This window comes from Pygocentrus nattereri, chromosome 9 (genome assembly GCF_015220715.1).
Source record: "Pygocentrus nattereri isolate fPygNat1 chromosome 9, fPygNat1.pri, whole genome shotgun sequence".
Taxonomy (NCBI): domain Eukaryota; kingdom Metazoa; phylum Chordata; class Actinopteri; order Characiformes; family Serrasalmidae; genus Pygocentrus; species Pygocentrus nattereri.
The window spans coordinates 35,071,673-35,099,233 of NC_051219.1; the positions used below are offsets into that span (position 1 = coordinate 35,071,673).

Here is a 27,561-nt window from a genome sequence, read left to right on the forward strand (position 1 = left end):
GGGCTGGAGAGATAGAGGGATGCGGTGAATGAGAGGGGCAGAGGCAGAGCTTGCGGCAGACCCTCTCCCCTCCTTCCTCTCTCCCCCTTTACTGAAGCACTTAGTGAATTTTTTCTTCTCTTCGGTCCACTTAGCCCTTCCTCTGTGGGAATGCATTAGCACGTTTTCCCTCTCATTTCATTTCCTCGCATAATTTATCCAACACTGCTTCTGTTTGAGTATCTGCACTGGAATGTGTGACTGGCTCCATAGGCTTGTGTAGCTGCTGTGTTTGTTGGCTTGCAGTGTGCCCTGACCACTGGACTTCAGAGTGCTCGCATTTCTGCTTCTGAGACACTGAGCCTCATGCTGAGGAAGAAAGGCTCAGACCTGCTGAAGGACCGTGAGGTTCTGCTGGACCTGGACTACACTGGAGAAACCCATGGAGCGGACTGCTATGGCAGCCTGCAGAATGGAGGCTTCATCCCACCCAGATATGTGAGTGCCCTTCATTAATGTTTTATTTGTGTGCACACTCTTTAGAGAACTGCTTTTCTACAGTGTTGGGATTTTGACTTAGATTGATAGTTATTACCTTTCCTGCTAATAGGTGTTTCATTCTTGGCATATTTATGTCAGGCTGTAATGTTCCTCTCCAAAAACCATCAGTTTTCCCCCGTGTTACATTAAGGCAATGAACGTAATCAATGTGGAGTAATTCAACCCCTCCTTGAAGTCTCTGACTAATTACTCTAGCAACTGCAGTTTATCAGATTTCCATTAAGTTGACACTGCACAATACTTATTGTCTCATTGTCACTTGTCACATGATCTGAGCCATAATGGCATCTGAGCGCTACTTTTCAAGAGAGAATTTTCAATGAGGAGGAAAAAATGCACCTATTTTTAGCTGAAATTACAGTTTCATGAAAATGTCCAAGTCACGTGCTTTGATAAATATTATTTAAATGGGAAAGTCAGGAAGTTTTAAAGACAAAAACTTTAGATCACCATATCTCCTTCACATGATTTGCTTGAATTTACTGTCATTTCAATGCTAATCAAATGTTTACCCTGTCATATTTAAGTAAGCTGCTCATTAACTACTTCTGCTTGTTTTGTATAAACAGCTGAATGCTGCTGCTGATGATGACGATGATCCTATCTACATTCACTGTGAGAGTACATCCACACCGCTGACTCAGCCACCGGGCAACTACTTCAGAGATGGAAAAACTAAAATAGGTAACCACTTATCTTCGCAGTTTTATTGGTTATTTATTTATTGCTTTATTGTGCACCATTGGACAACAGCACCACCAGCCTGTGTAGATAGCCATCTAGTCCCATGACACTTGTTATGCATATGGAAGTTACCAAAGCACATAATCATGGCCTCAAGAAGATGATGTGTCAGCATGATGTGTCACTAGATGTGTCAGCATGACCATATATAACTGATTGGCTCAGAAAAAGGTCCATGTTACCATTCTTTCCCACTGAAAAGTCAGCCCGCTTTGTTTTCAGTTGGTTGTTTTCAGACTGTTGGTAAGGGCCTGACAAATAAGATTGTGAGTGTTATGAAGATTCTGTGAATTTATTGGTATTAGCTTACATTCTGCCAGTAAAGCACTGATATTGCAAGAGTTTTGTTTTGTTTTACAATGGATAGCACAGGCACAAATCACTGTCACCTTAAATGGCACAGACCTGCCCAGGCATGCGAACAGAACACCTCAGAGGAGACTTGAGCCCCTGCCCCTTTGGCTTCAGACTGTACATGTGACCTCTTGGTCAACATGTAAAACATTTGTCTTTAAAATGGCAATTCTTCAAGAACTGTTTCAGCAAGACCACTGGTGCCCCAGGAGTAGACTTAGAGGCTTGTCTCTGGTTTCACAAGCTTCATTGCTCTTGGCGCCGCCTCTGGTGCAGCACTGGCGCCTATGGAGATTTCACCTCAGTAACTAAAATGCAGCATCACAGCACTGGAAATGTTAAATAAAAAGCGGTGACTATCTCTGCCAGAGAGCACCCCATTGCATGAAGTGGTTGTTTTAAACAAACACACAATCATTCACCAGTAAAAAGCACTAAGAACTTTGCTAAGACAGAAAAATAACAGGGATTTATGCCAGACTCTGTTGAGCCTTTAAAGAGAGTTTAACTGTCTCTCTCAATTTATGGCTATCAGATAGTGGATAACATTACAGCCTTGTTTGCTAATGTGTACAACATTGCACGGCTTTAATGTTGTATAAATTGTAAAGCTAATTTGTAAAGAGAGTAAAATCAAATATTTTACATTGTAAAGCAATTATTTTGTCTGCCTTACACTGATTACACTGTCACTCTTGATGTTTGCAGTATGCTTAAAATGAATCATGCTTAACGTTAGTTTGCATTGTAGTAGATGCAGTTTCTAAAAAATAAGCCTTAAGATGTAATAAGCCTGGGATTTTGCAGTGATAAAATAAGAGAAGTAAACCTTTAAAATGTGGATACCATGTTAGAAATGAATCAGCTTATTAAAATAGAGCAATATTAAAAATGAAGACAAATAAGAGCTAAACTAACACAAGACTTGGTGAGTTTGTTTAAGTTAGGGAGTTTTGACATTTGCAAATTGTTATGTCTGACACAGATTTTGTGCTGGTGTGGGAGGTGAAGTCACGTAGGAAGCGGAGAGCCCGAGGGAAAGGCCGAGGGGAGGCTGAGGAAGTGGAAGAAGTGCAGGCTGCTCAGGAGGAGAGCAGATCTGAGAAGAGGAAAGCTCAGCTGGCCCGATGGAGGGACAAATTCATCCAGAATATCCAAAGTGCCGGCCTACTGTTAGAAAAGGTGCAGCTGTCCATGCTGCTGTTTTTCAGTAAACTGTCTTCTCTTCAGTACTAATCTGGGTCCTGAATGAAGAACTGTGTGCTGTCTTTTGTATTGTCTCTGTCACCAGGAGGAATCATCCAGTGTGAAAAAAACAGTACACTATTTGAAGCTCAGCGCTCCCTGGGATGTGTTGGTGTACTATGCTGAAGAATTGTGTCTCAGAGCACCACTACAGGTCAGCCATTCCAGCACTATTATCTAGAGCTATTATCACCTAGCACCAGTGCAGAACCTCTCAGTGCAGCATTGCAATCACAGAGGCAATGGAAGTTTTATTGTAAACAAGTATGAGCTGGGAGTTTAACACACTGAAATAATTTTTTTACCCACAGGCACAGCCACATCCAGACTTTAACACCTCAGCCCAGATTCTCCAGAAACTCTATGTGCCAAACATCATGGCAGACTCTGTGCCCAACAGGCCTGTGGACTACTACACATGTGCCTTTCGCAAGTCGAAGATGGAAAAGTAAGAGCACATGTTGTGTGGTTGAGCAGTTAGAATCTTTTGCTTTTTCAGAGTGTGAAACTAAAACTTTTTCTTTATCTTCTCATTTTATAAGATTTCTGGGCTCTGAGGATCATGAGAATTACTTTACCAACACACAGAGACATCGCATTGTGAGTGCACTGTTTGAGCATCACTTGGGCAGTGACTTAGTATACAGTATTGTGCAAAAGGCATTACGTTTTTATTTTTCAGGAGATATTTGTGAGGAGATTAGATATAATAGAATCCATTTGCATAAGGAAAAGTGAAATAAGTGTCAAAGGAGTTAGAAGTTTCCTAAACTGTGATCATTAGATAAACAGTACCTAAAGCTGTCATCTTTTTAAAAAAAATCAAGCTCCACTCTTGCTTCAGATGTGAAATAGGTGTGGGATTATTTGGATTGTGAAAAGCAGAAAATGCTACAAACGTCTAAGACTGAACTTTGGAGGTGTGCAAAAATATGCCTTTAGATTTCATTGAAAAAACTGAAAGCAAATCCCCCGTAAAGAGTGGAAGTTGTAATAAAGGCAAAGGGTGGACACTTTAATAGTAAAAATGTTGATGTTATATTTAGTTGTTGAGGCTTCTGTGTAATTTTCACTTAATGTCAGATTCTGCTTTTTTCATATGCTGAAAAATTCATAACTGGCTAATAATATGAATGAATTAATTTAGAATTAATAATGGCTTTTTAAATAAACGAAGAATGGACTTCTGCAAAGCACTGTAGGAATATGGAAAGTTGATGTAATTCAGGGCTGTGATTATATTTATATACTTATTTATTTATGTACTTATTTGAGCAACTGAGTGATCTGTTTATTTTGGGGTTTTTTTTTAAGTTTTTTTAAAACAACCATAAAAATGTACTAAATAGCAAACCATACATAGTATTTTAAAGATTCTAGGAACTAGAAATCGTTTTTAAAAATCTTTTTAAAAAAACCACGTGGCAAAACATATAAGTAAGCCCATTCATCGTACTCTGTATGAGAGTCAAGTAGAATAATTTAATCTATTATTGCTTATTGTTGATTTATGGAGAAACCACATTTTACTTGATTTTTTAATCAGTTAATTGAGTTTATTGGGTAAGCCTGATAGCCTTCATGGTATTACTTGTTCTCTCCAGGTATATGAGATCCTAGCGAGAACTGTATACGGCAAAAGGAAGCGTGCAGAGGTTGGAGTGGCTCGACTGTTGAATGAAGGGGCCTTTAAAGCAGCATTTCCCCTTCATGAGGTAAGAGACCAGCCTTGTCCCAGTGGAGATGATTAGCCACAACCATGTTCTGTCTTCATTATATGATGATGCATATTGTTCGCTACTGTTTAAAGCCAGAAATCTCATAGTAATATTTTTTTTTACATAAAGTATGACATATTTAAACAATGCAAACAAGATAACTCACTTTTTACTCAGTTTTATTCAATATTTTAAAGTATTTCAAGAACAAAGAGTTATTAATTGATAAATAAAATGTCATAATAATTTGTTTAAAACAACGATATCAAAGTGAATCACCACTTTTGAAATATTTGTGCATACTGATTCCATTTTTTGAATGGCATCACATAGAAAATAAATAGCAAAGATGATACTGTAGATGTCAGTAATAGCAGTAATATTTGTGTTGCTTAGGGGCCATTTGAGCTCCCAGGATTTGACCTCCCTCCTGACCAATTAAACAAGAGACAGGTTCTGTATCACTACTGGGCCCGCTGGTCGAAATGGTACAAATACCAGCCCCTGGATCACATCCGAGAATACTTTGGGGAGAAAATTGCCCTTTATTTTGCTTGGCTTGGTGAGTAAGCACATCTTAAAATGACACGTATGATGTAAGTTGGCAGTATTAACATGAAATTATGATAATATTCATATCAGTCAAATAATACCACAATGAAAGCATGATGAAATAGATAGATAAGGATGTGAAGTTACCCTGTTATTTGAAACTGCAGGTGTTTCTATATCTGATCTGATTTCTATCTATAGGCTTTTACACAGCGTGGCTTCTTCCTGCAGCAATAGTTGGAACGTTTGTGTTTGTGTCCGGCATCATGACGATGAGCTCCAACACCCCAGCGTCAGTATCTCTTTCACACACACACACACACACACACACACACACACACACACACACACACACACACACACACACACACACACACACTCACTTTTACACAGCGTGGCTTCTTCTTGCAGCAGTAGTTTGTATTTGTGTCCAGCATCTTGACGTTCAGTTCATCTGCGCTTCAGTTAAGCTTATGCTAAACTTGATCAAAGTATATCTGTCTAGCTCCAGCAACAAAATATATATTGTTAGTGCCTGTTTGGTGCTGTTCATCTGTTTCCATAGCAACCTTTGACCAAACCTGCATTGTGACTGCTGATGGGATTGTTTTGGGATAAATGTGCTGCACTATAGAGACAGAACACAAAGCTTAGAGCGAGAGAAAAGATCAAAGTCAATGACTCTGCTGCCAGCAGAGCCACTGATGCAGTTCTTCATGTGTTTGTGCTATTAGCACTATTGATCTGCAGATCAAACTAATGTACTGATGTGCACATTTCAGCAGAGAGTCACTCATGTACTGTCTTATGTTAATATCTGAATATGTGAAAGCAGTTCAAGCCAGTGATTCTCAACCCACATCCAAGTTAAGCCATTGCAAACTCTATTTTGGTGTTAAGAAGTGGCTGTCTTGATTTAATACAGAAGTCCAATGCTTTACCGCCCATAGCAAGACCAAAGGGGTGGTCACTGCTTTTTGTGTTTTTGCCTCATTGCATATTCATTTATAAGAGTTTTCATCTCAAAGCGCAAATATTTTTGTTGCTGACATAGTTGCCATTGTTATGTTCAGAGACAGAAAAGAGTTTTTTTTTTTTTTCAACACATTTTTTATCTAATTCATAATCATTGTGAGCTTGTGACATTGCTCTGTAATCATTTTGCAATGGTTTTGCAATATCAGTTTTGACAGCTGGTTTTGCAATATCAGTAAAAACAATTAGCCAATAAAATTCTGTAACATTTAAAGTGTTCATTAAAAACATGCCACCCCCACCAGCCAAAGTGATCGTAGACTATAATTAGCATCTAATTAGCACCTTTTTTAGTAAGTCTGACCTGTTATGTTTATGCTGTCTACAGAAAAGAAATCTGTGAAAGTGGAGGCCGGTATCTGATGTGTCCTCTCTGCGAAACCTGCAAACCTTGGAATATGTCAGACATTTGCCCCATGGCTCAGGTATGATAAGTTACATAGGCTAAATTATATGTATATTATTGCAAAGTTTCTCAAAGTTGTTTGCCAATATGTTTTCTGTTTTTCAAGTTACAAGCTTTTTATTTGACATGTGCATGAAGAGCATTGAAATACTTGTTTGTTCAGCTTTACCCAGTAAATTGAAGATTGTTAAGCACACAATGAACAGTTAGACAATACAGAAAAGTTATATGTATTTTGGTTTAAGTGTGTCTCTTCTCCTGCTGTAGGTGGGCTACTTGTTTGACCACCCTGGCACAGTGTTCTTCAGCATATTCATGTCCTTCTGGGCCGTCACTTTCCTGGAGTACTGGAAACGCAAGAACGCCACATTGGCCCACCACTGGGACTGCATGGACTTTCACGAGGAGGAGGTGGGGAACAAACAGCAACAGATACTGTCCTGGAATATGAACGGTTGTAACTAGAACCTTCCAATAAATCGATTCTATTGTTTTACGGTTGTTTAGGAAAAGTCAGTGTAGCATTAAATATCAGTTTTCACCAAGATTAGGTTTGATTATTTTGACATGATCCAGAATTATTTTTTGGAAGGACATGAAATGCCATTAATGTGAAGTACCAAATTTGTTTGAGTGTTAAAGGCACCACTTGTGGAGAATCTTCAGCCTGCTAAATGAGAGTGAGTGTGTGAGTGAGAGAATGAGTTAAAAGACACTAACCTGCCTGTAGGAACCATTTATACAGTAGTACATTATATACATTAAAACAGTGCAACAGTACAGAAAAGTGTTTATTAATTTTAACGTTCAAAGTATTCAGAAAATTAAGTACATAAATAAGAAGAACTTTACATACCTTATTGAATATCATGATTATCTCATCATCTCATTTATATGTGTACTCTATATGTATCACCCAACTTCACATCACCTCTACTAGATTCATATGTTAACTTCTATGTAAAAACATCAGCTTAGAACACTTTTTTCCATAAACCTCTGGATTTTTAGGAGCCCCCACGTCCAGAGTTTGCAGCCATGGCCCCTGCAATGGAGGAAAACCCTGTGACGGGGGTGAAGGAGCCTTACTTCCCGGAGAAGGCCCGGATCTCCCGCATGCTGACTGGTTCTATGGTCATCGTCATAATGGTGAGAGTGAAGACTGATTGGAAGCAGTGTTCCTTTTAAGCTCATCAGCAGTTTGATCATATCGGTGGTCTGGCTCATTATCGCTTCTTCTTTCCTCAGCTGTGTGTGGTGATGATTTTCCTGGTCACTGTCATCATCTATCGCAGTATAGTGAGCGTAATGATGTATGAGACTGGGAGCTCTGTACTGCGCACACAGGTAAATAATTTGATGAGAATCAGTTAATTAAGTTGCCCCTTTCACCACTTCATCAATACGACCACCTGCAGTAGCTCTTAAACTGTGTGTACTTGTGTGTGTGTGTGTGTGTGTGTGTGTATGTGTGTGTTTCCTAGGCTGGGAACATTGCCAACATCTCCAGCAGTATGGTGAACCTGGCTCTAATATTGCTGATGGGGCAGGTGTATACTGCACTGGCCGAGCAGCTCACTAAATGGGGTAAGCATTCTGCTGCTGGCCCTCAGGCCCATAAAACAACACTGCTCAATATGCAGTAACGAACATCTAGCTTCTTTTGCTCTAAACCAGTCCACTCTGACACAGAAAGGCAGATGCTGTCACCTTAGATTGAAATTTTAACTCAATAAACAATTAAGTTTGACTGCAACTTCAGGTATTCAACTAATAATTACAGAGTTAATTCATATTATAGATTTCATGTTGTGAAATTACTGAATTATGTTTTTGTGTGACTGTACTGAGAGATATTTGTGTTCAGTATAATTTTGTTGTCATGGTCAATCTCATCTAAATAAGTTTACTACTTCACTTCTACAGAAATGCACAGGACACAGACACAATATGAGGATGCGTTTACGTTTAAGGTGTTCATCTTCCAGTTTGTCAACTTCTACTCATCCCCTTTCTACGTAGCCTTCTTCAAGGGCAGGTAAATAATAACTGAAAATAACCCGATATTTGATATCAGACCTGTTGCATTATGTTTTTAGATGCAGTCCTGCAACACTGGCCAGTAGGGATGTAATGATACACTAAAATTCAATTCAGTACAATATGATGGTGTCACAGTACAATCTATTTTTTGATACAGAAAAAAATAAGGCCTGAATATGTGCTTTGAGTTCATGTATTAATATGTTAATGCTAGCAATATACATGAATGCAAGTTCAATACGAATTTCAATTCTTAGTGCAATTAAAATATATTTGTATATCATTTTTTTCACAACTTCACTGAAATCCAAGTCCAGACCCCTAATGAGTCAGTTGAGGGCTACTTTGAGAGCAAGAGGAAGAAACATTGAGAGGAACAAAGACTCAGGAACAACCATATCCTATAGATATATCCTCCTTAGCTAAATAGTGACTAAGGAGATAACTAATGAATATACAGTGATTAGTAAAGAAATAAAAAAGAAACAAAGTGATCAGAGAGCAAAAATGTTTAGATTGATTGCCATGAAGACATGTAAGTATAAACAGGTTCAGGAGGTCAGAGTAATGTGAGATGTGTCCAGAATGTTTTTGAATTCTGGGGTCAAGATCTGTTTAGATTTTTTACATTTTGTCAGGTGTCTTGATACTACAGAGTTCTAATTACACACTACACCATTTGGTTTGCCAAAAACTTTTTCAATGCCTGTTGTGCCACCTTTCAACAATATAAACCCTGCAAATCACAGCCTTTGCCATTTATAATTGATGCATGAAAAAAAACACAACAGAAGCCAGTCACCCTCCCTACCCTCTTTACTTTGATATGCAGCACCCAGATGCCATAATACTAATTATTGACCATGGCTTCTGCGAAATAGAATAAATGAGAGGCCCTCAATAGAGTCTGAAAAGTGTATTGGGAATACAGTTTTAAATTTTAATGCCATCCATCCATCCATCCATTTTCTAAGCCGCTTCTCCGTCAGGGTCGCGGGGGGATGCTGGAGCTCATCCCAGCAGTCTTCGGGCGGAAGGCAGGATACACCCTGGACAGGTCGCCAGTCCATCGCAGGGCAGACAGACAGACACAGACAGTCACTCACACACTCACACCCAGGGGTAATTTAGCATGTCCAATTGGCCTGACTGCATGTCTTTGGACTGTGGGAGGAAACCCACACAGACACGGGGAGAACATGCAAACTCCACACAGAGAGGACCCTGGCCGCCCGGCCGGGGAATCGAACCCAGGCCCTCCTCGCTGTGAGGCGACAGCGCTACCCACCACGCCACCGTGTCACCCTAAATTTTAATACACCATTTTAGAATTTAATGTTTTGATACATATTGAAATTGTTACATTCGTACTGGCCAGGTATCTACAAATTCAGTTCAATTCATTTATCTCCATGATTTATACGTGTTAAAAATGGTTTCTTGTAAGACTCTTCCATTTTCCCATGACAGATTTGTCGGCTACCCTGGTCACTATGGCACTTTGTTTGGAATGAGGAACGAGGATGTGAGTTCTTTGTTTGCTCTGAGTGCTTTGATTGTTTGCATTACATTCTTTCTCCTAAGTGCATTTCCTCTTACCAGTAAATATTTGGTGACATAAATTTAACTTGTGTAGCAATTTCACAAACCCAAGGACACTTTACATAGTGTCAAAAAAATCTAGAAGACTAAAGAGAAGGAAAAAGGAAGGTTTTTAGCAGAGAATTGAAGGTAGACAAAGAAGGGCAATTATACAGAGTGAAGGGTAGAGAATTCCAGTTGGGGGGAAGCAGCACTGAAAGATCTGCCACCCAGAGTAGAAAGGTAGATGATTTACCCTGCAAAGGTTTTAAAGATTTTAAATCCCACAGATGATAGTCCAAAGAAACCTCATCAGACTGTAATCATGTAGATCACATGGAAGTAAAATAGCAACAAAAGGTTGTTACCGTTCTCCATTTCATGCTAAAGCTTACCAGGATTTTCTGCTCACATTATGGGTTTAGTACATGATAACATGATTAACAATAACAAAGCTAGCCAACCTTGCTAATAAGCTAACATAGATGGTTGCCTTGGGCTGACGAATGTGTTACGTGGGGTTTTTGTCGAGTTTAACTGGCCCACACTGTTCTAGATCTGACATCTCTCCTCTTCAAGCCAGATGTCAGGGGATCATTTAAAAGGGCAGTGCTTCACCAACCAACCATCATGCCCCACTGAACCCACCATGTTGTACATACTTATAGAGTGGCAAGTGAGGAAAAAACAATCAGAGTAATGCTGGATTTTGAGTGCGCTGCTCCACTGCTTGCTGCAGGCACCGTATATGGAAGGTTACATCAATTAACAAAGGAGGGTTTGCAAGCATCACTTTATATTGGCTCTATTTTTAGCCTGTGCTCTAGGTTGTAGAAGGATAACTCAGTTATACTAAATACGTAGACCTTCAGTTTGGCTTTTCTGTTGACTCTCTTCTGAATGTCTATCTCTTTTGGAAGGATCTAGTGTAGATTTCTCACTCTTGTTTTACTCAGCTAATTTTTCCCTGTTGTGTGGATACCACATTTATCATTTAATTCTGGCATCAGGCTTCAGTTCATTAAATGAGTCCAAATTTTCTTGCAGTCCAAACTTGAAAAATCAGGTATATGGTTTGTATAATGTTGCTGCATGTTGTAGTTCTTGTCTAGGGCCTGGTTACTGGCGTGAGTCATGATTACACTCAGGCATAAGCTAGAAATACAGTCAGCATTTAGAGAAAGGGTTTACCAAAGGGTCAGTTAAGCTTAATTTGGGTATATTTTTAACACTCTACTTTATATTAATCAAAGTGTCCACCTTGGTATAGTATGTTTTGTCTAATGATTTGATCCTTTTACTTCTTCAATTTATTGTTGAAAACTCATACTGAACATCTTTTGAGGATTTAAAAATGCTGCAAGTGCTGATGAATACTGACATCACAAGTTGATAAAATGCTTGGGCTGTGTTATTATTCTCAAGTATTTTCTCAAATAGTAACAGATATTTACATGTGATACTGGTTTTGGTTAGTTTTTAATATGTTAAGTTACTGCATAAAGACAAAGTAAACTTAAAATATTTTTAAGCATAGATGTGCCCAAACTTTAACAGAAAATGTATATGAGCTCTGTTTGTGTTAAATATAAACATATAACTCATTCTGTTTTACTGTGTTACTGCATGTATGATTATACATATTTCCTGTTGTGTGGGTGTTTTTGCAGTGTGGCCCAGGAGGTGTCTGATTGAGCTGGCTGAGCAGCTTTTCATCATAATGATGGGAAAACAGCTTCATCAACAATGTTCAGGAGTTTGTCATACCGTAGGTTCCTTACATTTCCTGAATTTTCTGAACCTCTTATCCTCTACTAGGGGTGGGAATATCTCGGCACATCACGAATCGATTCGATTACGATTCAGAGGGCTGCGAAGCGATTATATAACGATTAACGATGCATCGTTTTTTCTATACAGGATTTCTTTTTTCTCACTGTGTGATGACTTGGTAGTTTTAAAGCAAAGTATTCATGATAGTCGACAATGAATTTACTTCCAATATCTTTTATTAATAAACCAAATGGAAGTGATGTGGTACGTGAACTGGAAGGCTCTCATTCACTGCGCATGTTTGGAGCACATGAGACGCTGCTGCCACTCATCTGCGATAAAATGCGCAGTTACGGTGAAATAAGATCCTGTAATAATGGATGTCCACGCAGCACATGTTATAGCCGTCCTGCCCATTTTCTTTAGAGATTTTATAACTTCGGATTTGGTATTGTTATAGAGAGTCAGGGTCACTGTGTCAGTAAAATATCTTTAAGACGGGACATGCGAACACTTGAAGATGACTTGTTCGCATTTATAAGCAGCGCAGTTGATTTCATGGAACGTTACATCTGGAACTAGAGACTGTCAAACACTAAAAGGTTGTGAAGATTAAGTCGCTTCTCTCGTTCCACCTTAAATGGTGCCGCATTTACATTCGCCGCCTCAGTCAGAATTTAAGGTGTAATGGAAAAATTCAAACAAGAAACTGGAGAATAAGCGACTTCAGCCTCGTAACAGTCAAACAATGAGAGACATTTTACAATAAGCTGCTCTACCTCTGAGGAAAAGTTTTCTGGTGGAAATGGGAGGAAAGCGGCTATCGTTATAGCTAAAGCTTAAATCAGATCAAAGTGAGTTCCTGTTTTTGTTCATATTTTTAGTGTATACTATGACATTTGCACACACTGATACATACTGGGCATTAAATGGCATGGCTGGAATTTTGTTGAAAGACAGAACAGCTCTTCTTAACATTTGGGTTGTGGGAACCGATCAGATTTCTCGCTCATTCACTTTTGTTTTTGTTATGTGCTGCCACAGAGTGTCCAGGTGCTGCACTTACCCACTTCCAAGTTCCGCCCTTTGTGTTCCGTCAACATTATGTTATAAATTAAAATATAGAAAATCAGTTTTTGACATTTATAAATCGATTCAGAATCATTCACGTCTGCATCGCGATGCATCTAAGAATCTAAGAAAGAATTTTTCCTGCAGTCCTATACTCTACATTGAATTTCTCTGTCTAGAGTACAATGCAGTGTGAGTATATCTGTTATGCTGTATATAAGTGTATTTTACTGATCTATATTAGTGTTTATTGTCTTAATTACTGTATAATTAGTGTAGAGTACAAAATGAATGCATCAGCATTGAGCTGATTGTTGGAGTCAGTGAGTCAGCAGTCTTAGGGGTGAAGCAGAGTGTTGCATTAAGGCTGTAGTGCTGCAGCATTGGCACTGTGAAGCCAACTGGAATAGACCTACTAATGCTGAAGTTTGCAGTGCCACCGTGTCATATAGCATGTTTTAAAATGTGTGTGAAAGTGTGGGTTTTGTACACTTTGAATACAGAAATGTCCTGACTTTGTAGGACAAATGGGGCTAATGTATAATGTTATGGCCAACAAATTGGTCTTCACTTTATAAATTGCATTTTACCAAAGCTCTTTTTTTTCTTAAAACTGAATCTTATAATCTTATATGGGTTATTTTAATTGGCAGGTTTTTCGTATATAGGTTTAAAATAAATAATAATAATAAATAAATGAAACAAAAATTGGCCAAAACATTTAGCCATCAGGTAAACCAAAATTCATACTAAACTTTAAAAATATCTTTTTCCACACCTCCAAAGTTCAGTCTTAGAAGTCATCAAGTTGCCTCTTCTGCTTCTCATAATCCAAATTATTCCAGACAACATTAACGCTGTTGAGGTCTGGACTCTAATTTTCCCCGGTCTCTGCATGTTTTGATTGTAGTTTCTCTGGTGGTGCCAGTTTTGATGGTCTGTTGGGTCTTGTAGATTATTAGGAGTCTCATCTTCTCTCTTGTTCTTTTTGAACTCCAGTTTTAGAAAATCCTTTATTAAACTTATTTTTCCTTTAATTTGCTCTTTCCATATACCTGTGGATTGTCTTATATCTGATTTTCTCAGAAATATATTTTGAAAAATAGATTACTTGTACTTAATGGCCACTTTGACTGAATAATAAATGAAAGGTGTCTGATTGAAATGTCTGTGACTTTTGTGCAGTACTTTTGAAGACGTCTGCCAAGATCTTTTTCCACACTTCTAAAGACCAATCTCAGAAGTCTTCAGGTTGCATTTTCTGCCTCCTACAATCCAAGTAATCTCAAACACATTTAATGCAGTTGAAGTCTGGACTCTGGGGTGATCAGTCCACTGTTCTGAGAACACCAGAAACTTCTTTATTTCATTTGCAAATGCTCTTCTTTTTTGCCTGCTTAATTTTCACAGTAACAGTTTCTAGAAAGTGACCCATCTTCTCTGACTCATAGCGGTGTGTTTTCATCTCACAGTGGAAGAATGGAAATAAAAACCTGTGGCTTTTTTCACCTCTAAAGCAAGAGTGGAGCTTATGCAGATAGTTACATATATGGCCTAAAATATGTGAGATATGTATGACCCTATGTTCTGATGTCTAAAAACATTCCTTTATGTGTTTTTATGTTTTTTTATGTGTGAGTGTGAGATAGAGAGTAGTAGGGGAAAAATATAGAGAGGTTTCATGATAAGCATGTTTCCAAAACTGTGTATGCACAAGTGTGGGTGGTGTGTATCTACAAACTGCTATGAATAAGCCAACGGTGCACTTCTCCTATTTTTCAAAAGAACACATTTCCTACTCGGAATAAAACTCCTTCACACAGGCAGAGCTCTCTGCTCTCTTCAATAATGCATCACTCACTCTAAATTCAGACTACCTTATATCTTCTATGATATTCTATTAGTAGATTCTATTTTAACACTACAAGTAACCTTAGTACATTAGAGCTGTCTTCATATTCTCTCATGCTGTGTCTGTTATCCCTGTATGTTGATTTGCAGTAAAGTAAAAGCATGGAGACAGAAAAAGGCCCTGTCTTCAGTGAAGAAGGCTCAGAGTGGTCTAGAGCCTCAGCGCTGGGAGCAGGACTATGAGCTGATCGAGTGTGAGGGGCTCTTTGACGAATACTTAGAGATTGGTAAGATACTGCGTAAATATGCTGAGCAACTGGTTGTGACAACACAGTATTTAAGAAGAAAAGAAGCAAGGCTGCTTTTGTGCCATCCACTGCATTTACTGTTAATTTAATTATAGGTGGTGGAGCTGATTTGTTAAGGATTCATTGTATAATTTGTCTCTTTTCAATTAGTAAATGATATCTAATCACTTCCCACTCTAAACAGTGCTGCAGTTTGGCTTCATCACCATCTTTGTAGCTGCATTCCCACTGGCCCCTCTCTTTGCCCTCCTCAATAACTGGGCAGAAGTTCGACTGGACGCTCACAAGTTTGTATGTGAGTACCGACGGCCTGTAGCTGAGCGAGCGCAGAACATCGGCGTGTGGTTTATCATCCTGGAGGCCCTTTCACATGTGTCTGTCTTAGTAAATGTGAGTGAGCAAAATTTGTTTTTACTTTTTTACTTTGTAAAGTTTTTATTTTTACTTTTATTCTGTAAGTGGAACAAGAGCTTGCTTTTATACAGGTCCTTTATACCAACTGTTCATGTAACATATGCTTTGATGGTGTGGGAACACTATTAGTTTTTTTCTTTCTTTCTTTATTAGGCTTTCCTCATTGCATTTACATCTGATTTCCTGCCTCGGCTGCTGTACCAGTATAAATTTGATAATGATTTACATGGCTATGTCAACTTTACATTGGCCTACGCTCCACCCAGCTACAACTACTCCAGCCATGGCATGTGCAGGTAATTGCTAATGTTATACATAGTAATACAAAGTCATGCAACTAATCATAGCAAGTGGAAAGAATTGACTAAATCATTTATTTTTATCCTCACATTTTTTGTTAAATCCAGTGATATAGATTAAATGGCCATGCTTATCAGCTAATTTATGTTGAACTAAATGCTAGTTATAACAGGAAATTAAATAAATGAAGGATGGTCTGAGTTTTGTGCAGTACTATGTACATACACACATGTGTGTGCAATTTTTGTAGTTAGGGTGTAGAGCTTTGTAGGGTGAAGAGTTTAGGAAATGTGGGCCTACAATGCAAGCAGTTTAAAGTTAATCTAACAGTCACTGTAGCAGTTTTACCACTGGAGGCCGCAGTTGCTCCTTAAATGAAAATCACTTTAGAGCTGTGATTGTTTTTCAGGTACAAAGCTTTTCGAGATGACAATGGGAACTACACTCTAGTATACTGGGAACTTCTTGCAGTCAGACTTGGCTTCATCATTGCATTTGAGGTAGACACTCACCATTCCTCTCAGACTGACTCCTTTAGTGAATTTATACTGATTCTAGAAGCTGTCCTTCAGTTGCATGCAGGGACCTTTCCTAAAAGTATCGTTTCTTAAAAGCATACTTTGCATCTGTAACAACTTTGCAATTTACCAATCAAAGCTACACTATGCTAATTTGGGGGATTTCTAGATCTCTCTTTTGGAAATGTGTATAATAGCACACAGTGTGAGGAAGAATAGTTCGTAACATGGGTTGTGTTTCGTATGTTGTCATCATATCATTACTGTGAAGTTGATTTTGCGTGTGAAATGTTGAACTATAGTTATAGTTAGTCTGTGCATGTGACTTTGATACATATAGATGTGTAACATAGCCCAAAAACTCCCACAAAGTCTGATCCTAGACTCCTGAGTTTTGAATTACTTTTCAAACTGTGCAGGGTGACTCGCAGCAACGCACTATATTTTTAAATATATATTTAGCTTGTCATCTCAATTTGTTGTTTTTATCCTATATGGTATGACATAAATTTTCTAGCAGAATCATCAAGTGTTATATCTAGTAACTATAGTTAATCTTATGTATAAAGAATTGTACTAATGCCTTAAAATATGCCATTTTGTAGCATGTGGTGTTCTTTGTGCTGCGTGTGATTGACTGGATGGTTCCGGATGTGCCTGAGTCTCTGGAGCTGAAGATCAAGCGGGAGCGCTATTTGGCCAAGCAGGCTCTGGCTGACAATCAGGAGGCCCTGTTGGTGAGTGGCAGGATGGCGCACAGCCCAGGTCAGTGCACGCAGCGACGTCCACACCCTCTGTTGCCCTCTCTGTGAGGCAGGACCATTGCCTCTCAGAGATGTGCTCACCTCCAGCACCCTGCACATGGCTACTCATCTGTCTGAAAACATGCTGTGTGCTGCTTGTGTCATCCTTACTGCAACAATCCATTAAATATATCATTGTTATATCAGTGTTACTCTGTCCAACATGCTGACACGCTACAGCCAGTCTTCATAGTGATGAGGACAGCCTTCACATATTGACCTTTTGGCAGGACAGAGAGGCGCTGTGGATTCCGGTAGGCAATGACTTAGTTTCTTTCTTGGCAGGACAGAGGGCTTCTCAGGTCTTTAGGGTTTTAAGCCTTATTCAGATTCAGGCTGAAGTGATGTCCTGAAGTAACCTCTAGTTATCAGAATGTTTTGTCTTGCCTGTGAATTAAAGGAATGCCTGTGTTTCTGTATTGTACAGTTGGTTTCCTCAGCTAACACATTTATTTGAGAAAAGAACAGAGACATGTGTGCTTGAAACTTACGTATAATACATTGATGAGCCAAAACATTATCACCGCCTGATATGCTGCTGGTCCTCCTCGTGCTGCAGCTCTAGCCAGCTAAAGCATTGACTCTACAAAACCTCTGAAGGTGCCCTGTGGTTTTTGGAACCAAAACATTAGTGTAGCACAAGACCTTAAACACCTTATGTTCCTCAAACCTTTACCAAGCAATGTCTGCATGTGCATGTTTCAGCGTGAGGCTAAGATCTACGGTGGCTTTGCAGTGTCGCTCCCAGATCTGTTTGATGGTGGACTCTCCGCTCTCTGTACAAGGGATTGCCCTTGGAGAGGAGATCCGCTTAGATATTCATTGAGCCTGGCACATGAGCCACACGCAGAACTAAAGTGTCCCATTGCCCCACACAGTCAGCCTGTGCGCTAGATGATGAAGACCATGGAGGAGAAGGAGAAAGTGTTTTAAAACTAGAAACACTACCAGCAGCTCAAGGAAATGTATGGGCTCACTCTGGAGGCACAAAGGCCACGTGCCATTGCTTATGCCTTCCTTGAAGATTTCACCCCATCACGTAAGCGTTGTCATCACCTTCTTCTCTGACACCCTCTAACAGAGAGGCCTATACAAGGACAACAGGGTTCTTTTACAGTTGCAAAGCCACCAAACATTCCACTGTCATCCTCATGGAACACCTTATACTGAGCAGGCCAAGTGGAATTACCAATAAGGTGGAAGCCATCAGGCCTAATAGGCAGAGGCATGTCCTGAAGAGGACTGAGTGCCCTGTGCAAAAAAGAGACCGGCAGAGCTCTCCTAGCTAAGAGTGTGGCATGGGTTAAGACATAGTTTATCATGAGCCCCAGATGAACTACCTCTCTTTTTTGTAGCTAAACTGCTCTTGGCATGGTTTATATTGAAACCAAAATTTTTGATTCTTGTTCTCCCCCCCTGGAGGATGAATGAACAAGCAATAATCATCTGTACAGACACATTCTGAGACCCTTGTTCTGTAAGGGGGTCAGAGCTGTTTCCACACTTTTGGTGAAAAGTCCGAACAGGACTGTGAGAAAATCATAGGCCACGGGGTGGATGCTTATCTGAAAACATGCGTCCTGTAAATTGACTGTGGTGAACCAGTCTCCAAGACGAATAGACACAGAATCTTCAGAGTCAGCATTTTCAGTGCATACTTCCTCAAGGGCCTGTTGAGAACATGTAAATCCAGAATGGCACATAGCCCATCGCCTTTTTTTCCAAATGAGAAGGTAGCAACAATATAAACTCCTATGGCTTTCTTCCACTGGAATTCACCAACTGCTTAAGATGGAAGAAATTTCTGCCTCTACTACATGTGCTGAGGGCCCTTTGCTACTGAGGCTGTAAGCCCACTGAACAGGAGAGGGTGAGCAGTGAACTGAAGCCATTATCCAATGTAAATTGTGTAAAGGACCCAGGGATGAACTGCCACATGCACACGCCACTGTCGTGGGACAGGAAGGGGGGGCTATCTGCTCAGATCTAACAGTACAGTCCTTGTGCCCTCTGCTGAGGTGAGCAAGAATCAGCGTATGCTTGTGTCTTGGTTTATTCCCTTTTCTTTTTGAAAGTGAGAAAATTCAGTGCCCTTGACCGACTGCTTGGTTGCACCTGAGAATTCTTTATTAACAGAGAATCTATTGAACTTCCAGGTGTTTCTGGAAAAGGTGCTTGGCTGCAACTGTTGCCTGCAGATACATCTTACATTGACCTTGACCACAAACTCCAAAAGGGCATAAGGAGGAATTCATAAAGTGAACAGGGTTTATAAGGGGCATTGAATATGGCCATTCAGCACTGAACATTGCTTAGAGCACTCTGCCTCTTCCTTTTTTCAGAAGGAGAAGATGTTCTGTGTCTGAAGAAAGCCAAACAAGAAGTCTCAAGACACTGGCTGTACCCCTACTGCTCTGGAGCATAACTGCTAGATCCCATTCTTCTTCTTGAAGTTGGGAGGTTAACAGGCTGGTGTTTGGCTGTGCCTGTGGCGTACATCAGCTTGTCTTTGGGTCTATGAGCTGAGCTCTCTGGTTGAAAGGCAGCTGCATGAGCCGGGCCTTGAGGCTTGGTAGCTCTTAAGCACTAAGAGGGCTCTTTTGCCACTGGCGAGGTTTTTTGGTGCACTGCGGAGGGTGGGCAAGGATCAGCAGCCGGCCAGCAAATGTCTCTGCAGGACAACCACCAGCATAGTGAGGCATCTGGGTTAGTTAGGTCTGAGCGAGCTTCACCCCCAAGGGGTGGTAATCTCTCAGTGAAATCATGGAGCCACAGGACATTAGGCAAGAGAGGGTTGAGTCCCTCTTTTGTAGAGGGCAAGCCATCAGAACGCTGGGCTGCAGGCTGTCCATGATGCGACCACTGGGCCATGAAATGGCAGTGATAAAGCCAACAGTAGCAGGTGCGTTTCCACCCAGGGCTAGCTCACCCTAACACGTTAGCTAGTAGGAGGTTAGCTCACCTTAACATGTCAGCAGATAGGGGGTTAGCTTGTCGTAACACATAAGCTAACATTTGTAAGGTTTCTGCAGGGCTAGCAGTCTCCTATTTAAATAAGGGCAGTTGCAAGGCAGCCAGTCAGAAGCTCATTCACATATATCAATCTTAAAACCATAGCAACAAAAACAGCCTGTTTAATTCTAAGTGATGAAAAGGAAATGGTCTCTTGAAAATGAATCACAGCTGTTTTTGGTTCATAAAACCGCATAAATGTCATAAGTGAACATCAGTGAAATGTTCCAGGTACTTTAGGCAATTTTAAAGATTAAATAGGTGTACAATTAAGTCTAAAAATAGAAATGACATCTGACATATAATCTGAATGACTAAGAAAAAATGAGAAACAGTGATAAAAATGCTTTGTGAATGTCAGCACAGATGTATTCAAACAGCTTGAGCAGTTGCAGTGAAACACATGAACACAGTGTGCTCTGTGCAATGTTATTTAACATTATTATTAATTATAATGGGCGGCACGGTGGCGTGGTGGGTAGCGCTGTCGCCTCACAGCAAGGAGGGCCTGGGTTCGATTCCACCGGCCGGGGTGACCGGGGTCCTCTCTGTGTGGAGTCTGCATGTTCTCCCCGTGTCTGTGTGGGTTTCCTCCCACAGTCCAAAGACATGCAGTCCAGGCCAATTGGACATGCTAAAATTGGATTGGGGCCTTGTCATGGCAGAAGGCTTGTGCGGTCTAGGGATCTTCAGTGCTAAGTCTTTCGGGAGCAATGTGCTCCTGGTAGGGTCTCCCAGGGCAAACAGGTCTGGAGTGAAGACCCAGAATAACGCGATCCAAAAATCCACCATGAAAAACGGGCACAGAAAATCGTGTACCCTACCTGGCAGAGGGTCAATTCTGGAGCCAGTTCTGGGGGTAGTGTCCCCCGGCGAACGCCTGGTGGCCGGGCAGCCCACGTAATTCAGCCAGGCTCAGCCCGAAGAGACAATGTGGGGAGACCATTTGGGCCCACCTACTGCAAGGTCCAGCATGGGGGAGCGCTGCAGTGCTGCACAGGCAGTGGGAGATTGCAGGGGGGCCCTTGATGGCATAGGCCCTTGCAGCAGAAACTGGAAAGGGTCCCGCCTACAGACTCCATAGTCTTACTGGGGGACTTCAGTGCTCATGTTGGCAATGACTGGGAGATGTGGAGAGGCGTGATTGGGTAGAACAGCCTGCCCGATCTAAACCCAAATGGCAAATTGTTATTGGACTTCTGTGGCAGGCATGGATTGTCCATAATGAACACCAAGTTCGAACACAAGGATGTTCATAAGTATACATAGTACCAGAGATCCTTGGGTCAGAAGCCAATGATTGACTTTGGGGACCATATATTCTGGACATAAAGCTGAGCTGATCAACTGATCACCATGGTGGTGAGTTGGATCAGATGACAAGGAAGAATGATGGTCAGACCTGGTAGGCACAAGCGAATAGTGAGGGTGTGCTGGGAATCACTGTCAGTGGCCCCTGTTTGGAATGATTTCAAACTCTCACCTCTGGGAGAGCTTTTCTCATGTCCCGGGGGAGGTAGGGGACATGGAGTCTGAATGGACCCTATTCAAACCTCCTTGTGGAAGCTGCCAGGCATAGCTGATAGCTGTGGCCAAAAGCTTGTGGTGCCTGTTGGGGCGGTAACCCAGAACACTCTGGTGGACACAGTGGTTGAGGGAGGCTGTCAAGCTGAAGAAAAGAGGCCTTTAGGGACTGGATGGCCCAAAGGACTCCCGACTCCTGCAGATAGGTACCGACAGGTGAAAAGGGTGGCAGCAGCAGTGGTGGCAGAAGCAAATTGTGGGAAGGGAGGAGTTTGGCAAAGCCATGGTCGGCTTCAAGGAGGTTCTGGACAACTGTCCTGCGACTCAGGAGTGGTCGGGATGGCTGCGCCCAAGCTGTATTTGGCAAGGGTGGAGAAACTGACTTCAAGTGAGAATATTGTCAGTCGGTGGAAGGAATACTTTGAAGAACTCCTTAATCCGGGAGACATGCCTCTCTCACTGGAGTCAGGGCCAGAGGCCTCTGGCATGTCAAACTCGGCTTCCCTGGTGGAGGTCACTGAGGTAGTTGGTAAGCTCTTCAGTAGCAAGGCACCAGGGGTGGGTGAGATTCGTCCGGAGATGCTCAAGGCTCTGGATATTGTGGGGCTGTTGTGGCTGACGTGCCTCTGCAATATTGCATGGACCCCAGGAACAGTACCCTTGGACTGGTAGACCGGGGTGGTGGTCCCCATTTTTAAAAAAGGGGACCAGAAGGTGTGTGCCAACTATCAGGGTATCACACTGCTCAGCCTCCCTGTGAAAGTCTATGCCAAGGTGCTGGAAAGGAGACTCCGACCAATAGTTGAATCTCAGATTGAGGAGGAACAATGTGGATTCCGTCCCGGCCATGGAACAGTGGACCAGCTTTTCACCCTCTCGTGGATTGTTGAGGGGGCATGCGAGTTTGCCAAGCCAGTCTACATATGTTTTGTGGATTTGGAGAAGGTTTACGACCGGGTTCCCCGAGATATCTTGTGGGAGGTCCTCCGGGAGTATGGAGTACCAGGGCTACTACTCTGGGCCATTCGATCTCTGTACTCCCATAGTGAGAGCTGTGTTCATATACTCAGCATTAAGTCTGACCCTTTCAGTGTTAGTGTTGGGCTCTGGCAGGGTTGTGCCCTGTCTTCACTCCTGTGCGGCAGAAATTAGGTTTCTTCGCAGGGTGGCAGCCTGCATTCTATTGGACAGGGTGAGGAGCTCGGCCATCCGGGAGGAGCTCGGAGTAGAGCTGCTACTCCTCCGAGGAGCCAGCTAAGGTGGTTCGGGCTTCTGATTCGGATGCCCCCTGGACGTCTCCCGGTGGGGATGTACCAGACACGGCCTACTGGGATAAGACCCCGGGGTTGTCCTAGGACCCGCTGGTGGGATGACATCTCCAAGTTGGCCTGGGAGCGGCTTGGGGTCCCTGGGAATGAGCTGGAGGAAGTTGCGGGGGACAGGGTCATCTGGGATTCTCTGCTCTCCCAACTGCTACCGCGACCCTATCTGGACTAAGTGGTTAAGGACGACGATGATGATGATGATAATTGATATTATTGATGATTATCACTTTGGAAATATTGTCAACATTATTATGTTAATTTAAAAGCATAAATAAAGCATTAAACAACATACACTTGTATGCAAAAGTTAACACATTCTCTTCAGGAAAAAAAATAGATTTTTATGCAAATTTTGTGCACAGTTTCTGTTTATTTACTCTGTTTGAAAAATATACCATGAAATGTATATTGTGCCATAACTTTTGCACAGGCCACAGGCAATTTTTTTCCAATACAATATAAGGACCATTTCAGGAGTGTGTCTTGAATTTTGGTTTTGGCTACCATGAAGCCTCCCCCCTGGAAAACTAGTTACACAGATTTGCAGCTTAATTTACAAATGCCTTAAGTAATTCAAAGGGTTTTACAAAAATATGTTTCTTTTTCCATGAACATTTATTCAAAGTATTTGGCAGCTTTCCATTGGGTTCTATAGTAAATGTGTTTTCTCAAAAAGGTTTTCTGTTACAGGGAAATGTGTTGTAATTATTGTATGTGGTGATCGACTATACAACACAGATGTGGCATAGATTAGATAAATGCTGGAGTAGTGTTTTAAACTTAAATAAAAGAAGATGAACTATTAAGAGAGAGCAAGTCAATCCGTTTACATTTAGATAATTCTCATTAACACCGTACTCTCCCTCTGTTCCTCATTCTTCCTAAGTCCCTGCTGACTCAACAATAGACATTGCCACTTCTCCTGATATTATACAGAAATGTAATTACAGCTTACTGTGGAAATGGAGCATGGGCTTTTTAGTTATAGTTGCTTTTCTGGGCTCTGTTCTTGGCCTCTTCACTTTTTGATACAAATACCCAAATTAACCTACATTTCTTTACGTATATATGTTTGGACAGCCCCTTCTGGCAGTGGTTGAGGAAAAAAATATATATTTAGCAGTGCTTTTAGAGTTTTCTGGGCCATTTACTGTGACACTTTTTCTAAATTAACCTAGTTTCTTCATTCCATTAGAAAAGTAACTTCTCCCAGTGTGTCACAGTGCATTTGGAACACAGTTCACATTTGTGCACAGTGGAAGAGCAGTGTTTATTGTTGTGGTGTTGGTGATGTGGTAGTGTGGTGTGTACGTCCCAGTGTTCTGACCATGCACCTTATGTGTTTCTTGATGTTCATTTCTTTCTTGTGATGAGTAGTCTTTGCAATAGAGTACCAGGACTTGGTGAGTTGATTTTTTTTTAATGTTATCACTCAAAGACAGCAGCCACTTCAGGACCTGCACAGGAAAAAAAATACAGGACAGCTTTTTTAACCTAGTACATTTCAGAGGGCACATATCAAGTTTTCCTCTTTTTTAATAAAAGGGAACATTAAACATTATACACTATATAAGTATGTGGACACCCTTCCTAATTATTGAGTTCAGGTGTTTCAGCCACCCATTGCTAACAAGGGTATAAAATTAAGCACTCAGGTATGCAATCTCCACAGACAAACAGTGGCAGTAGAATGGGTCATACTGAAAAGCTTATTGACTTTAAACCTGACACTGTAATAGGGTGCCACCTTCTGCTTGCTACATCTGCCCTGGTCAACTATAAGTGTTATTATTGTGAAATGGAAGCAACAAGCAATATTCTTGGAGCAACAACTGCTCAGCTACGATGAGGTAGACTTTGTAAACTCACAGAGTGAGGCTGCTGAGTGCTGATGCCCTTGGCATGTAAAAATCGCCTGCCTTCTGTTGCATTAATCACTACAGATTTTCAGACTGTGCAACATCAGCACAAGAACCGTGCTTCGAAAGCTTCTTAAAATGGGATTCCATCGCCGAGCAGCTGCCCATGTGCAACACCAAACTTTGGCTGGATTGGTGTAAAGTAAGCTCCTGTTGGACTCTGGAGCAATGGAAACGTGTCCTCTGAGTGATGAATCACGCTTTACTATCTGACAGTCTGATAGATGAATCTGGGTTTGGCGGATGCCAGGAGAACACTACCTTCTGGAATGCACTGTGCCAACAGTAAAGTTGTTGGAGGAGGGATAATGGTCTATGACTGTTTTTCAGGGTTTGGCCCCCTTAGTTCCAGTGAAGTTTACAGCAAACAAAGACATTTCAGACAATTATATGCTTCCAACTTTGTAGCAAAAGTTTGGGGACGGCACCTTCCAGTGACTGTGACCCTGTCTATAAAATCATGGTTTGATGAGTTTAGTGGAGGACAGAACCCTGACCTCAACCCCACTGAACACTTTTGGAGTCATTTGGATTGTCGATTTTGAGTCAGACCTTCTTATAAGCATCTGATTTCACAAATGCTCTTTTGGCTGAAAGGGCAAAAAATTCCCACAGACACACTCCAAAATCTTGTGAAAAGTAGAGTCTGTTATAGACATAAAGGGAGAGCCAACTCTGTATTAATATGCATAGTTTAAGAAGGTAATGTCCAACAAGCTCAGTCAAGTGTGTCAGGTGTCCACATACTTTTATTATATATGATGAGAGTTATGAGAAGTGTTACTGCCTGGACAGCTTTTTAAATGACCGCAGTACAGGGCAAACAATCACAACACAGGTCAGATACAGATGAATTGTATCTTTTTTTGGTATATGAGCTCATAGTTTGTGGTACATAAACACACACACACGTCATTAGTGAACCTCAGAAAAAACAAAATACAAGAAAAATGTAAGAAATGGTATTTAAAATGTTCCTTTAGAGAAGTCATATTTACAAAGCTAGTTTTACACTTTGGAGACAGGGAAAGAAACATCTGATCAGGATTAACTTTAGCACATTTCTTCACCCTAAAAGATGTTCCTTCTCTTTTCCTGTTTTTCTTTTCTCTCCTTTTCGTCCATCCTCCATCTGCTCTGGACCTTGAAGCAAGCGACACGTTTGGCAACCTGAAGCCGACCTGCAGGGCCAGAGGATTTCCAGGAGGGGGCACACTCAGAAAGGCAGGCCTGGATACCCTCAGCACAGATTCAGAAGGCACACCATAGCGTTTGGAGACTTAAAAAAAAAAGATTTGCACTTGGACTATGTGTCATTTTGATGAGCGTGTGTACTTTTTCACTGGATAGATGAGTATATATGCAGTTTAGAGACAGCATGCACATTTCTGCGTGTCCATTTTAGTGGTTTGTCACTGGTGCACTTGTAATGCCAAAATCCAAGACTGTAATGCTTCCTAAATGAGGCCGTTCATTTGCAGCTACTCTGAGTTATGAGTATAGACTTACTTTTGACTGCCTTCAACCAACTGCTCCATCACATTGTAGTAAAGTCCAGATATAAGACAAAATTAGATATAATAAGATATAAGAGATACAGTACTGTTCAAAGGTCAGAGATCACCCTTCATTTATTTAAATAAAAAGTTCTTTTTTCAGTGTCAAGAAAAAAAAGCAGAAAACATATTTAATACAAAATTAATTTAAATATTAATAAAGCCTCAACACCTTAATATAACATTTTCTGTTTTTATTGTGTTCGCCCATTGCCTATATTTCAGCCTGAATTTATTGAGACTTGCTTTCAGTTTTTCAAAGAAATCTGCAAGGATATTTTTCCATACCTCGAAAGTTCAGTCTTAGACGTTGATAGCATTTTCTGCTTCACATAATCCAAGAAATCAAAGAGTGGAGCTAGATTGTCTCTCAAAGATGAAAGCTTTTAAGTTGCAATACTGTTTTATGTGATAGTGACAGGTCTGTGGTCTTGGAAGGTTGTTAAGAGTTTGGAAATTCCTGCATTTTTACTTTTTTTTTTTTTTGTTGACTTTTCTGTCCCCTATGCAAGTGAATTGAGTGGATTATCTATTGTCTGATCTCCTCAGAAATATCTCCTGATAAATGAGTAACTTGTACCTATTGGCCAATTGAAATCAAAAAAGAACCATGATGTCTGATTTTGCACAGTACTGTTTATAATGTATGATCAAGTCTCAATAAAAGAGAACATTTAGCTTTTCTATGGTTTATATTTGTACCAATGAGAAAGTGTAGTTGTGAAAAAAAAGGAATTTAATCCATGGTTCATCATGTGCTGGTATATGAACCGCCTCTCTGTAATATATACTTGCTGATGTTCACTGAGACTGTGTCACCATTCTGATTATGTTTTGAAATAAAGCTAGTTTGCTGAATGTTAAATTAGTACCTTTGTCAGTTCTGATGTTTAGCCTCCATGTCAGGGTGAAAGGAGTCCATTCAGTTTAGGTCCAGGTGTTCTTTTTTACATTGACAGTGGTTAATTG

At 40.8% G+C, this 27,561-nt stretch overlaps 1 protein-coding gene across 1 annotated transcript; it reads left to right on the plus strand.

Moving 5' to 3' along the window:
* ano11 (anoctamin 11) lies at window positions 1–27,460 on the plus strand. The gene is given in 25 exon segments (XM_017709059.2): window positions 1–477; window positions 1,110–1,224; window positions 2,624–2,820; window positions 2,930–3,037; window positions 3,195–3,331; window positions 3,426–3,483; window positions 4,488–4,598; window positions 4,998–5,163; window positions 5,355–5,445; window positions 6,517–6,613; window positions 6,862–7,005; window positions 7,606–7,743; window positions 7,843–7,941; window positions 8,079–8,181; window positions 8,521–8,632; window positions 10,108–10,162; window positions 11,889–11,898; window positions 11,901–11,956; window positions 11,958–11,986; window positions 15,064–15,200; window positions 15,406–15,611; window positions 15,789–15,931; window positions 16,345–16,435; window positions 17,059–17,218; window positions 26,187–27,460. Coding segments are annotated over 25 exon segments (2,814 nt in total). The 5' UTR covers window positions 1–345; the 3' UTR covers window positions 26,306–27,460.
* Window positions 27,461–27,561: the final 101 nt, after the last annotated feature.